The sequence below is a fragment of the Etheostoma spectabile genome, chromosome 20 (assembly GCF_008692095.1).
Source record: "Etheostoma spectabile isolate EspeVRDwgs_2016 chromosome 20, UIUC_Espe_1.0, whole genome shotgun sequence".
NCBI lineage: Eukaryota > Metazoa > Chordata > Actinopteri > Perciformes > Percidae > Etheostoma > Etheostoma spectabile.
In genome coordinates this window covers 16,798,824-16,814,404 of record NC_045752.1, presented here as the reverse complement: position 1 = coordinate 16,814,404, position 15,581 = coordinate 16,798,824, and the positions used below count along the sequence as shown (strand labels likewise).

The 15,581-nt window shown below is 39.7% G+C and overlaps 1 protein-coding gene across 2 annotated transcripts in view; it reads left to right on the top strand.

The window, feature by feature from the left end:
* Positions 1 to 15,581, top strand: part of alk (ALK receptor tyrosine kinase) — a 397,773-nt gene that overhangs the window by 129,601 nt on the left and 252,591 nt on the right. For both annotated transcript variants that reach the window (XM_032499965.1, XM_032499966.1), the window contains exon 2: positions 383 to 493. In XM_032499965.1, coding sequence (XP_032355856.1) covers positions 383 to 493 — 111 coding nt within the window. The remainder of the gene's footprint in view (positions 1 to 382; positions 494 to 15,581) is intronic.

Sequence of the window (15,581 nt, the reverse complement as noted above, 5' to 3'; positions counted from 1 at the left end):
CACAAACACTACTTCTTTCTTCTGTGAGTTTTAAACATAGACTGTATAAAAAGCGCTGCAATGCTCTCCCTTCTCTTCATTGAAGCCTCTACTTTTACAGGCTTGTGGTGATGCGCAGTGTGCTATTGGTGCCAAAAATTTATTTTATTTGGTACTGACAATTTGTTTTGTTTTGTCATTGTTCATGTGTGCAATAAATATTACACTTTTGTGAGAAAAAAATAATGGCAGAGAATCGTGATATCAATTCTAAGCTAAAAACTTGTAATTCATATTTTTCCCCGAATTGTGCAGGCTTTATTTTAGTAATGGTTTTCAGGTCACTTATGTTATGTCTCTGTATGTGCTCTGAAAGGAAAATGTGAATTTGTTGTTTTTGCAGGTGAACCATTGGCTGGTAGAGCTGCTGCTGGCATTCCTAGAGGGTACTGGAGCTTCTCCTGGGTAGCCAAGGACGACCTGAGCTTTCCCAACGACTCCATGCCCATGTCAGGTGAGTCGGACATTGTCAGTTCTCCTCAGACAGATGGACAGGACAAGGCACTTTGGTCTTCTAAAGATCCTTTGCTCCCAATTGTCCGTGACACCTGGCATCAGCTCTCCATCAGCACACATAAGTGTCTCTGTCTCGCCCTGCCCTCTACCATCAGCACTGGCAGCGTCACACAACTGATTCTGTTGATCAGCCTTTCTGTGACAACTCAAGGGCCCAGAGAAAAAATATTTCTAGTAACCATTACAAACACATCTGGAACCTGCCCCAGTGCTTATAGTTTTAATCATAATTAATCTCTTTGGGGAACCGGGCCTCTTACAGTGGTGAAAGTAATAAAATACATCAGATAAAATACAACTAAGCATAGAAATACAATATTATTTGTTCACTTTCCTTTTATTTTCACACGTGCACAAATATAACCACATTTACCTACTCACTAAAGCCATTCTGTGTATAGAATGTATACTGTGCAACAAGAGTGTCATCAAATGATCCAGTATGTAATGCTGGAGAAATGGCAGTGGGAACAATATAGAGTTTTTATTTTTTATTTTTTTTATGTAGAGCTATTCATTTATCAAACATAATGAAACAGAGAAACCTCAGTGTACTTTCAATGTACTCCCTAAAAAATGTAATATTGTTAAAAAAAATGAACATAAGAGGTACAAGTGATAATAACTGGAAGAAACACAGTTAAAACAAAATCAGGCAGATTACATTTTGATTAATTAAAAAAAAACAAAAAACGAAAAAGAAGCTATTTCCTTCAAAATAGACTGTATCGGTATCGGCCTTATAAATCCGTTATCGGTCGGGCTCTAATTCTGAGCATTTCATAAATCTCATTTACAAGGATAGATTTCTCTGTCACTGGTTTCAAGTAAACATATTTTGCAAGCAGGTAGATTTTGGCATTACGTTCCATGAGCTAAAAAATGTCATACATGTGAAAGCAAGCTTGTAGTGGACCAGTCAAACAAGAGATAGCAAACCTGTTATAAGAAAGGGAGAGGTAAACAAAGGTGGAGGCGTATAAGCGTCTTTCTTAATTTAAATATAATTTTGGAGGATGAACAGACATGTACTACAGTATGTACCGGATCTGCCCTTCAACATTGATATAATGCATACATCTAGAAGAGAATAAGAAGTAGGTGAAGAGAAAAGTTTATGTCACTGGCTAAAGAGTCAAAATTGACATAGGAAGAAAACAAGTCTGAGTTGTAATAAAAGTGATCTAAGGACTGGAGCCCAATATTACAACCCTGGGTATGAGCATCTGAGTAAGTGAGCCCAGAGGCGCATGTGTGCATCCGTGTCACGTCCGACTCAAAGCCCATTCCCATCACTCGGTGGCGACAGCTCCAGTGCTATTTTTTTGTGCCCCTTTCCAACCTCTTGGAGGGTGGGAGGTCATCCTGTAAGTGAGGATTCAAAGTCCTGCCAGCACCCAACTGTCACATGACTGTTTATGAAACACATCCTTAAATGTGAAACCCTGGGACCTTGCTTCAGCTGCCTGTGGCTGTGACAGCCTGCAGTGGAATCACTGTAATTGGTGTCAGTTAGACAACGAATCACCCCACCATTTTTGAATCAATCAATCCATCATGCACACAGCTGACTACGTTTTCTAGAATTTCATTTAGATGACAGCTGTGACCTCTCATCTATAGTATGTTAGCGAACCAGACAAGGTTTTTTTTTTTTGTCTCTGTGTTGATTAGTGAACGGAGCATGATGGGGCTGAAGCAGAAAGAATCACATCTGGGCAGTAAAAGCCAGACGACTACAAACGTTCCAAATGAATAATGGCGCAGTTCAGAGAAACCGTTTAAATCATGATTACCACAAATGTTGTGTAGTTTGACAAATTGTTGATTGGGCAGAAGAACAAATGTGTTTACTTCTGTGATATTTTATATATTTCATTATATTGTATTCTTAGTGATTATATGTGTGGGCATATTTGTGCCTTGTACTTTGTTTTATAACTCTTGAATGAGGTTTTTACGAAGGTGATATTGCATTGTGTTACATAGGACAGCTTTAGAGGAGGTTTCACAACATGATAGGGGGAACATGGCTTTAGGCTGCAGTGATAGATCTCAGCTGTCCCTACAGCATCTGCTGTCTGCTGGCATTTATTACCTACCACAAAAGCCAAAACAGACCGACTGGACACTCGCCACCAGCAGCCCCCATACTCTTCCTCCTGCCTCCCTGCTTCCATTAGCTGCCTTTAGCTGTAGGGGCTACAGGGTTTGCCAATGTCTGTATTTGCATCTTAGTGCTGCTAAACTGACTTCATTGCCACTGTATGTCAGTAGTGTCAGAGCCCCCCTTGACCTGCCTTTCATCTACAGTGTGCATCTTCCCTTGGGGAATAACAGCGGGGTAGCCTGTTGCCATATTCTGTTCAGCAAAATCCTTCCATACGCCATCTTTCTCACTCCAGACCTATTCTCTTTATCAAGATGGATAGTCCTGGTTCAGCTGTGGCTGCCAGCTGTAACAGAGACACTCAGATGGATGCTAGCCACTTGAGGAGTTGCCGTGCTCTACAATAGAACATCTGCCTTACACAGCTGGTAGTGCTGTTCTTGTGTAATGAGACACAGCAGTGGAATAAAACACATTTGCAAAGGCAGGGGGGTATAAAAGATAGAACAGTGGTGCAGGTGCTTAAATATGGCATCCTCCTGGAGTCACATCATTCAGCCCTTCAAACCCCTACTGTACTAATGTGCACATTGTTCCATGTGAAAAGCTTTTAAATGCTGTGGAGGATAGTTTGTCTCAAGCACCCATGAGCATGTGCTCCCATGCGTGACTATAAGCGAAAAGATTCATTTTTAAGTTGTTTTTAATATATTGGGAATATTCAAATAGAGGGTGACAAAGTGCACAGATTTAATTCCATTTATTAATGTCACATCTAAGGGCCATTAGAATATCAAATGCCACAATAGAAAATGCATTAAATTTTTAACACCAATTCTTAGTATCTCACTTGCATTCTTCAAACACTAAGGTCTCATTAATATCACGGCATTAATCGCTCACTCAGGAGAGTGATTAAGTTAAGATTATTAGTTATTAAGTTGTGAGCAAGACAACAAGCAAACCCACTCACAGAGGGAAACGTTCTATAATAACCCTAACACAATATTACCTAAAATCTGGTACACTCCAATGTTTGCGTTTTATGGGTATCAGCTGGTTGCTGTCTATTATGCTGTATTTACTGTTAATGCCACTGATGCTTTTCTAGTTGTTCATGTGTTTAAATGCTCTGGATTGTGAGGTAAAGTGCTAGTTGCTAACTTTCATAAAAATAGATTTTTGTCATATCTGACACTATATCTTTGCATTAGTATATGAATCATTTAATTTGTGAAAGAATGAAAAAAAGAGAATTCCTCTGCCTTCTCCGGGTGGTCCTAATGGCATAACAACCAATCGGAGCTGAGAAGTCTCTAGTCTAACACAGTGTCAGGGACTGCTTGTGAACTATGGTGAAACTATAAAACTAGGCAGCTGATCAAATATGAATTAAGATTCTGTTACTGAATTGCCTCTTCCTTGCCTCAAATGTTTTTAGAAACATTTTAGTGTTCTGTTTAGCTGTAAAATAAAGGTTCAGTTACTTACTGAACCTTTAAATTTTAAACTTTAATGGAGATTCATTGACCAAATTAAGTATTGATTAGCTATTGACTGAGACAATGAGAAACTATCAAACTATTTGTGATGTGGAAAATACTGTAGAGCTTTTTTATGGTTTTGGTTTTGTCAATAGTTTCTTCGGTATCTTCATAGCCATAGAAGGTCTGTTTTAAAGGATTTCTCTTGACCCACTGTCAGCGTGTGCCACCCTTTTGTAGTTTTGAGTGGATGCTAAGGATAAGATGCGAGTTCACTAGAAAGCCTGACATATGGCTTTGATCCCCCTGTGATCGCCTCCACCACTCTGTCCACCTTTATACTTCCAAACATCTCTCTTGTTGCTGCTTGCAGTCAATGAACACATTTGAGTATGTTGAAACCCATCCTTTATCGCAAAACCAGGGTTTGAGAACACGTTTAATTGCTTTACAAATGGGGAACACAAATGATTAATATCAACTCACAAGCCATGAAATGATAACTTTCTTATACTTGTGCAACAGAATTAGAGTTCTGTGTTTTAAGTGTCTATTTATCTATATGTGTTTGACAGGACAGCTCCTGCTACCTTGAGAGGAAACAAATTTTCCTGGAATACCTAGGCCATAAAAAGTTGAATGCAGACATAAATAAACTCAGCCAGACACAATCTCATTGTAATCAGGAAATAAACATATTCATCATCTCAATTAAGGGCAAATGTGGAAATTTGTCAGCACAGTTTTCACTCTCACTCCACAAAGAGGCATTGTTAGATGCAATTTACTTGATGTCAAAAGCACTCCTTTGCTAATCCAGCATCTCATTTTTTAAAACATGTAGTCACTGCACTACTAGGAATTGACTAGTTAGAGATGGCCACAGTTGCATCTCAATGACCTTTGCCTGCTTAACACGACACATTGCTCAATTTCTGCTCTGTCTGATGAATGATGTCAGGGTTGTATAGGTATATAGCCTCTAGTCCTGATAGGCTCATTGACCAGTCACACAGCCTTGTTACACAAGCACTGGCATCTCTGGAAGTGCTCTGCTTCATTACTACCAGGACTAAGATTCAGTGTTTGTTTTTGTTTTTGTACAATAAATGAATTCCCTTGAAACTCCAATGAAAATCAAGTTTTTAAGTTTGTTAATATGTCCATATGGTGTTTTTTATATAAGACCTATCATGAGCGAGTCAAGGAGTCAAGTCCATAGCTGAGCAATTTTGCTTTGGAACTGCAGTGTACCAATGACAGTGAATCAGTGACAATTAAACCCTCCGTCACATACCATCGTCAATATTCCATAACATTAGCAATATTGCAAATAAATATGTATAAAATATACAGTAATGTGCAAATGTTTTAGGCATAAATGAAAAACAGCACACAGTTTTTGAAGGAACTCAGCTGGTATGTTGTTCCAAACATCTTGGAGAACTAACCACAGATCTTCTGTGGGTATAGGCTTCCTCAAATCCTTCTGTCTCTTTATGTAATCCCAGACACACTCCATGATGTTGAAATCAGGGCTCTGTGGGGGCCAGGTCATCATTTTCAGGACTTGTTGTTCTTCTTTACACTGAAGATAGTTCTTAATTGCATTGGCTGTATGTTTGGGCTCGTTGTCCTGCTGCGGAATAAATTTGGGGCCAATCATACACCTCCCTGATGGTATTGCATGATTGATAAGTATCTGCCTGTATCCAGGTGTCCAGCATTCAGGACACCATTAATCCTGACCAAATCTCCAACTCCATATGCAGAAATGCAGCCCAAAACTTGCAAGGAACCTCCACCGTGGTTCACTGTTGCCTGCAGACACTCATTTTACCGCTCTCCAGCCCTTCGGCAAACAAACTGCCTTCTGCTTCAGCCAAATATTTCAGACACATCAGTCCAGAGCACCTGCTGTCATTTTTCTGCACCCCAGTTCCTATGTTTTTGTGCATAGTCCTGGTTTCAATGTCAGAACTCTTCCATGAAGACCACTTCTGGCCAGACTTCTCCGGACCTGGTTCTCACTGGTTTCTGCCAGTTCTGAGCTGATGTCACTGCTGGACATCTTACGATTTCAAAGGGAAATAAGTTTTATATGTTTTTCATCTGTCAACGATCCTCAACATTGCCCGACTTGTTGCAAATGTACCTACAAGAATTGATGCTGTTTTGAAGGAAAAGGGTAGTAACACCGAACATAGATTTTTCTTTTGTTTGCTCTCTTTGCATTTTGTAAATTAAAAAAAATAAACAATCATTTATATTTTTGAAAGCATTCTTAGTTTACAGCTTTGTCACACCTACCTAAGACTTTTGCACAGTACTGTATATACATAATAACAATGGAAACCACTGTAACATCGTATTATTGTATGTTTCACAACCACTTATGCTGTGTCAGCCACTATCAGTTACAAGCTAACAAGTTAACAAACAGCAGCTACACTCACCATTCTGATATGTCTACTATATGGTGCTATATGGTATTTGAGTCTGGGTCTGACTAAGGATAAAACAAGTATGGCTGAATCTCTCCTGTGTTTCCTAAACAGCAAGTCATCTTAATGTGCACTGCTCTTTCACCGGTCAACCTACTGCAAGCAGCGGTGGTTGGCAGGGCACGAGGCCAGATCCATAATTTAATAATAAGGGAGAGAATTTTTATATGAAACAATGTTTAACCAAAATGAATCATAGCAGAGTATCGATTGAAAACACCATTTACCGGCCTTGTTCACACTATTTTTATGTTGGAAAAACCAACTTAGTTTATAAAACCAGCACCATTCAAAAATGGTAGGTTGCTTTTTCAATAGTCTATATTCTCAACGTTCCACTCCCGACCGAAATTGTGCCGGATTTCACTTATTTCGGCCGGAAATCCGTTGCCTTGGACTTGCTTTGTGTTGGCATTTTAAACTGGTTGATTTATGAGGACTATGATTAACTGCTCCTCAGATCTCTGAAGGGTAAATCCAGACAGATAGCTAGACTATTTGTCCATTCTAAGTTTTCTGTTAGGGTTAGAACAACTTTTGAAAGTTGTCATGGTCTGAGCAGACCAAGATTTTATTTGTTTCTTTACACAAGTTTGTATATAATTTGCTATGCTAGAGCGCCATCTACTGACGGTAGTGGGTATTGAGGGTGGACTGCTGGGTAATTGAACGTTACATTTCCTGTTTACTGTGCAGACACACGAGAGTAGTCACCGACACGATTGTCCGTTCTGCTGTCTCCGGACAAGTTATTTGCACTCGCTTAATTTATGTTTTTCTACCCTCAAGGGTAGGCAATGCCCGTAAGTATGAACGTTATATTCAAAGGTTTGAGAAATGTTTAAGCCGTTTTGTTCTTGGCAGGAACGGTGTTTGTTGCATGTGCGCAGCTAGCAAGCGTGTTTGTAGCATATACGACGAAACAAAATGGACTAAAAGTAGTTTTATTTTTGTTCAGTTTTACAGCATAAATAAAGGAAAGGAGAAAAGGAATGAAGATCTCTTGCATCCACGTTCTTTGTTTGTTCTAGCCTGATGGTTGTAAGCTTGCTGGACAGCTGAGTAACGCTACACTTAGTGAGGCCAGTACAAAAGTACACATATTCCACCAAAACAAGTTCCTTCCCGAGGCTATTTTGCAGAGGCGCTTAGCGCTGCCCATGACTATTGTGATTGGTTTAAAGAAATACCAATAAACTAGACCACGTTTTTCTCCTTTCCTGGAATGCTGTGTGGACTTGACAGACCCTCGTCCTCTGCTCCGCAGTGGAGGAAGGTCTGGCAAAACAAACTCTTTTAATGAGCAGAACTGCATTTACAAGTGGTGCTAAATAAATTACAAGCACATATAATTAATCCATTATCTATACATAGCATTGTTTGCAGAAGCCTTTAGAAAAAGTATTGAAATATTGACCCTGATCTTCCAGTTTTCGTTTTATGCTTGCCAGGTCACAAGAGGTTTGTTCTGGCTTTTAAATTGACTTAATAATCATCCTCTCTCTCTCAATAAGAAATGACATGCAGGAAGCAGTAATTGGTCATTTTGAGCTTCACAGATTACTCTCTGTAGATTTGCATCTGCTAACCCCATGATGCTTTATGGCTTCACGCAGGCACATCCTGAGCATCACCGCAACCAATGACCACCATCTCTGGGGTATTAGAATTCAATGATTGTCTTTTAATTATCATCAAAGCATGGTGTGCTAAGAACTGGCCTATGAAAATCAGGGTTTGCGTGACAGATTCACTAAAAACAATGATTGCAATGAAGCATTCATAATGTATTGGGTTACAGGACTGATGAAATTACAGTCTGATGAGATGACATAAAATAAATGGTGTGTAGATTGGAGTGGGAAGGAATCAAATGGGAACTCTTTTGATTGAACTTCTTTAACTATTTACTCAGCTTGAACAAGCTTTAATATTGGATTACATAATGTTGACATAAAGCAGTGCCAGTATTTCTGTTATGACAGCAATTAATCACATCAAATTATAATGGCTTTTATGAAAATAATTTGTAACAAATGTAAATGCCTGTCAAAGCCACTGAACTAACATCATTTTTTCTGTCATGTATGCTACTGTAACAGACATTCCATTCTGTTTTTTAATATTTAAAAGGATACTTCACCAATTAGCATTATTACTTTGTATTAGTAGATACCCAGTAGTATTTTCAAATGGCCGTGCTTCCCTCCCTCATGTCCCCCCGAGACTATATTTCTCTGCATGGGAAAAAAAGAGGGCTGAGGCTGTGGACTACAAGCCAGCTAGTTCTGCATGTTTTCAACCCGCCCATAGGAGGCTGGACTCTTTACCCCAAGCGAGCCGAAGCAAGTCGAGTAGCAGCCATCTTGGAGCAAAGCTACAGCTCTCTCTTTTCAGCAACCAAAAGTTAAAAAAAGAAGGGAAATGTAACATTGCACCGACTTGAAAACGGAACTCTGTTTCATTATCAAATATTTAGTAGTATTGCGTTACTGTAATGCGTTACTTTGTTACTTTGTAACACGTTACTTTACAACACGCTACTTTGTTACTTTGTAACACATTACTTTGTAACACATTACAAACACATGTCCCACTGGACAAGTTAAAACTCAAACAAAATAAAACGCCATGTTGTGCCACTCAATACGTTTATGTTACCAATTTGAAACAAATACATTTTTTCCTCACAATTCGGGGCAGCGCATGGCTAACGTTAGACCCAGCGGCATGCTTTTGGATGCTTTCAATGGTTTGCTCTAATTCTGCATTAGCATAACACAAAAAAAATTATAAAATGAGATCTCTTTACCTGGCCAAGTGACTTTTGTGCATGAACACAGTGAAACGTAATTGTCCAAAGGAGAAGTGCCTCAAAAAGTTGATGTCAAGCCCTGCAAGATGTCCCGGTTTGTCTGCTCCACGCAGAGTATCTGGTCGTTGAGCGTGTGCTGTTCTTCCTGCATGTTGGCCTGCGGGGGAAGGTAAACAACCAGTATGAATGAAGCTAACTCACGGTGGGGAATAGAAGGGTTTGCAGTTCATGGGAAAAATGTTCAGATAAGGAGAGCGCTGTTCTGTAGAATCACTGTTGCATCATTACACCAGCTGCTGTTAGTTTAAAATTTCTCCACCTTTCGATTTGCCGGAGAGCTCTGTGTCACAGTACGGTCTGAACATCTGGAAGCTAACCAGCTGCAGTGCAGAGTCCAGAATTAATCCACAAAGCCACGTCTTTGTGAAGCATGAAATGACAGATGCAGAAAAGTCTGTTTTTTATTCAACAGTAGCTGAAGTTTGTCCTGTTTGTTGAGAAAGATCCCATGTAACGGTGTGCGAAATCCCTGCGGGCGGAGATGCATTGGCCATCTTCCTTGCCTATGGTCTTTCACCTTTTGATATATATATCAGCAACAATAAATGTGAGACGGGGATTCTTCAGATACAGTCACAACATTGTATCATTTTCACATGACCATGGCATGTTGGTAAATGCTTGGGTCCAGTTATCCACAGGAACAGGAAGTGGCAGCAGCAAACCAAAATATTTTCCTAGAAATACTGAGACATGGATTGCTGAGCTATCTACATACATTTGATAAATACATAGCAGTCTAGGCCTCTGAATCATCATGTAATTGTTTTTTGTCATTGTACAAAATGATGAAACCGCACAGTTAAAAACAATTTACCAAAATAAACATATCCTGTTATAGCGCTCTAATGCATACAACAGCTGAAGTACATTGACATTCAATAATTATTTATTGTATTATACTGTATTTTATTCAGAAGGTTTCTTCATGCCAAAGGTTTTCTATTTCAGGCACACATACATTCTTCTCTCAGAGGTATCAGTTTTACATTGAGCACCTGGTTCAATTTCCAACAGTGTTTCCAGTAATTACTCTGGGCCTGGGGACAAATCAAATATTAAAACAAACTTTGGAGAATGTGAGAATGATTGTCATGGCCTGCTACAAATTAACACTGCTCTGCCAAAACTTAAAAATTAGGGGGCAACTAAGGATACCTTTTATTACCATATAGTACCTTTTATTTCTCTAAAAACATTTTCAGGTTGCTTTGATTAAAATGTGCAATGGTGTACTCAGCAATGTCAAAAAAAGATATGATTACATATTAAGAGGATACTGAAAGAAATTAAAGCTGAGATTGTGAATGAATGGGTCATAAAAGCCGTGTCCTTGGTAACTTGGCAAGTCATCAGTTCTTGGTCACTTTGCACATGCATAAGGTGGGCGAAACTGGATGACAGACCCAGATCAGTTGAATCATATCTCTCATGCCCATTTGGCAGCAGACAGAAGTGCTTAGTTCTTCAGTGTGCCAAGTGCGTTTCTGCATGCATGAATATTGGTATGATATCCGAGTGTGGAAAAACATGAGGGAACGGCTCTAAAATGTATGTCTATGTTTAACCTTGTCTCCTAGAAATGACTTTACCATACAACTAAACTGCATGCTCATTTACGTTTCGAGGGAAATGCATTTTGTCCTGTTTTTTTTCTGATGGATGACAAATATATTTTTAATCAAAGTTCATGTAAGGAGGAGGTCAGGGGGTCAAACAAACTGTTCATGTCCTGAGTAAAACCAAAAGTCTGTATTGATCATCCTGCATTATTCCACCCATGCTTCATAGACATTTATTGAAGGAAAGGAAATGAGCTTTTACTGCAACCTTGAACTATTTATTTCTCCACATCTCATCAGCCCTCAAGGTCCTCAGTGGCAATGAGCTACACAAGAATCAATGTTTTTTGCCAAATGAAAAGTTTTAAGCATGGAAACGATTACCCTTACTGGCACTAAGTGGCTGTGAACGACTGCCACTATGATTCCTCTAAAGGCAGTTGCCTCCTCAAGTGGACAGCCATGTCATTTGAGGGCAGCCTAATGCAGCCTTGATGCCACCTCATTAGGTAAAGCTCCTTTTGACTGAACGTTTTATTTCTACGTCTCAATTCACTGATAACAAATTTTGTTCCAAGTCACAGAAGATTTTTAAGTATTGTCGATACAAATATTTAAGGAAATTAAGGAGTACTGTGTTAATGGATATTTGAAAGGGCTTTGGGAATGTTGAAAATACAATGTAGTAGATTAAAACATTGGAAAGAAACTTTACTGTTCACACAAGGTACTGCATTTGTATGTCACACAAAGTACACAAAAACAGCATCCACAATTAGGGAGAGTTAGTTAAAAAAAAATGCAAGGAAGGTAATGTTACCTAGCATAGCATTTTGAATTATGCATCAATCAAAAATAATCATATTGTGCTAGCAAACTTGCTTTTGGTCTTCATGGCTATAAGACCCTTTGCAAACATTGTACAGACAAATACCGTGATGAAGAGTTGACTTCATGCCTTTCAACTCTTGGAGTTCTCGCCACCGTTTGGAAAGCCTCACTGAACAAGGCTTGTCGTCCTTGCCTTATCATAGCCCATCTTTTTTATGTTTGTTCTTCTAACCTTCTCCTCCTTTGCTGTTTCTCTGCAATCTTTCCTTCTTGACAATGCACTGTGGAGTTAAGCATGTTGGCATTTCTGTACATCCATGGCATTTCCCCTGTCTGTGCACAAGCATTAATGTGGAATAGTGTGGTGTGGCTTGTTTCTGAGCCAATTGTTTGTTTGCAATTTACAGGGCCAGGGCTGTGTATGAATAGGATTATTTTTAGTGTACACATATAACTGGCAGCTAGCGGGCCCTGAGGAGATATTTGCAACAAAAAAAAACTGTTGGATTACAATCATTGACTGCACCTATTAAGTCAAGGTGCTAAAAAGAGTCAACACTCCACAACACTATGCACTCAACAAAAAGATATAGGACGAATGAGGGCAGACTGCAGTAAGACCATATATAACCTTTTCTGAGCAGGTGACAGATTTGCTATAGGCCATTATTGACTTTAGCTTGTGTAAAGTTTGCTTTCTGGTGTAGATACAGTTTTCTGCCATTTACAGTTTTTTTCCCTCGCCAGTTACAGCCAGCGCTCCTATACCATGCCACTCTATTAAAAGTCAGCACTTCATAATGTAATTATTTAATTTTGTTTAAAATACTGTTTAGAACAAGGTGGAATATGTTGTGAGTATCGCTTTACTGTTTGTAAAAAGACTGTTCAAAGCTGTTTGTCTGCGTCAGTTAGACTTGTGTGTTGATATGAGGGACAAAGAGCCCAAAGGCTCCTTGACCATGCCCAGAAACGTCACGCATACAGGAAAATAAAGGAGAAAATACAGGACAAGGGCAGAGTGCTACACTGTTGGAACGAATTCTGAACAACAAAGCACAGCAACACCATTCCTTATTTTCCTTTTAAGTCTGACAGACTCACACACTGTCTGTTAACGTTACCGATAGACTTCCGAACGTGCGGCAGGCTGCCCTGTGGGCTGCCCCGTGGCACGGTAACGTTTACAGACAGTGAGTGACTCTAATGATGCCCGCTCCTGCAGCCCGCCGTATGGGTTGAGCAGAAGCTGCACAGTTTGACCGGCCCTCGCCGCCTCAAAACACTACTGGCCCACCGGTAAAAGTCCAGACTCTCCCAATTGCCACTACACTACTGGTTAAGTGTATTACATTGCAATGTTGCATAACTTAATTTATTAATATCAGGGAACATGCCTGCCACACTCGCAGTTATCCGGTAACTAGGCCACCAACTACGCAGACCCGACGGAGCTCCACGACTGACAGCTCATGGTGTTCTGTACCCAACGCACATCGTCATCTTATCTGGGGTAACTGAACCACCAACTACCGCTTACCTAGAGCACCACAACCGGCAGTCCGCAGTGAAAAGTGTCAGCATTCCCTATACAACCTGGAACACTGCATTTACGACCGTGGTTCATTTTCAGTATCCTTGAAAATCTTCCAAATTTTCTTCTTTGTAATTCCCGTGGAAATGCACAGCTCGCAGCTAAACTAGTGTGTGAGATCTGCACGACCTATATTCAGAACACCAGCTGATCTCAGACCAGTGGTCTGTATTTAAATTTTGGGGCCTGACAAACGCACAGACTTGAGCCGGTTAAGGTACTGCCACCAAGTCGATGTCGGCTATTAGCTTTGTTGGGATTTGGCCATTTTCAGTGGAAGTTTCAAATTGTGAGATTTGCATAGGAAAGAGGTGTCAATGGAACTTTGAGGTTCTCTGTAATCCCATTTTACTCACCTTTCGTTATTTAAATATGACTAGGTAAACTCGGTTTTGCATTCTATCACCCCTTTAACGTGACTTTAAAATTGGCATCCACCGAGCCAAAAAACTTTATCATTATTTAGCACGTTCTTGTTTCCTAACAGTGTCATGAGTTATAGGCGCTTAGCTGGGAGCTTCATGGAGACAGCTAAAGTTAATGTTATCTCCCCTACAGCCAGCAGAGTTAGCTTCAACTTTATATATTACCTTTTAATAGTTGTATTCTCAGGTATGTGACGAAAAGGCAGTCTGACTGATCTTTCAGGTCTCAAAGAAGGAAGTCGGTCCTCTATATCTTGACCGTTTTTCAACTGTCAACATTTTTTCAATATCTTTTTGTCATGAATCTGGTGGATATCGGAGCAACTATGTCCAAGTTAAGGCCATCCACACATTATGGAGCCCCCTGGCGGCACTCAAGCCCAATAACTACAGAACTTTGCAATTTTCATCAGGTCTGATGTGTGCAAATTTTTTTGAGTTCTCGTGCATTCTGACCCCCCTCAAAAAGGATTTGTAAAAATAATCCTTACAAAAACAATAGGTTCCTCGCACTTTCAGAGGCACTGTCAAATGGTATTATAGATGAAGTAGTCTCCACAGATGCAAACCATTTGCTGTAAAAAACATGGGACAACGTGCTATGCTTTATCCTAGAAATGTGGTTCTGTTGATCCAGACAAAGTCAATCACAGCTGTCAATCATGAAATTTCACTTTTGGGGAAAAATGTATTTGACAATTACTTAGATTTAATGTTCGGCCATCTCCCATCTGCTAACATGGACGAGGGGGGGGGGGGGGGGGGTGGATGTATGACCCATACCACAGCCAGGGGGCAATCAAGATGTGTTCATAATTGAGAGGGGTTACTTTTATACTTGTTGATACATTGTTTCTTAAGGAAAGCACTGCATATCATACCTTCTAAGATCTAAGATAATTTAGCATTGCCAGCCCAAGCCATGTCTTCTGCAGACTTGTACCATCTTGAGAAGATCTGTTGTTACATAGTTTATTAATGTATACTAAAACCTAAACATGAAATCAACAGCAGCAGCCTTGTTTGGCACTGGTACATGCGCTCTGTGGTCTATTAGAAAGTATTTTATCTGAAGAACAGCAGCACTGTTAACATGAATAAAGTGCAGGCTTAGCTGTAAGAAGTGTGGTATTAGGGTTATACAAGCTAAAACCAAAACTTTTTTTACAAACCAAAGAAGTGAGTGCTCTTGCTGTAAAATCAATACTTGAAATTGCTTCTGATTTCTTAGAGACAAGACAATATGGGAAAGTCTCCAAGATCTCAGCCCTGTGTAACTATTTAACAATTGCTGAGAAAGTACAAACTGTGGCTTTTCCAAGTTGTGGTGCCTACCTAGACTGTAGTTGTAGCACTGCGTAACAATATAGTGGTAAAGCTACTGTATTGATCTCATGATTTTGGCCTGGTAATCTTGTCTACCTTAAGTATGATAAATGTGCCTCCAAACACAGTTGCTCATTTCATTGGTCAGGTTTGTTCTTTGCATGGATGATTTCACATAATTTTCTTTATGTCCTGTAACTAGGCCTTTACGATTTGGGGAAAAATATGAATCACGATTTTTTTAGCTTAGAATTAATATCACGATTCTCTGCCACAATTTTTTTTCACGAAGTGTAATGTTTATTGCACACATGA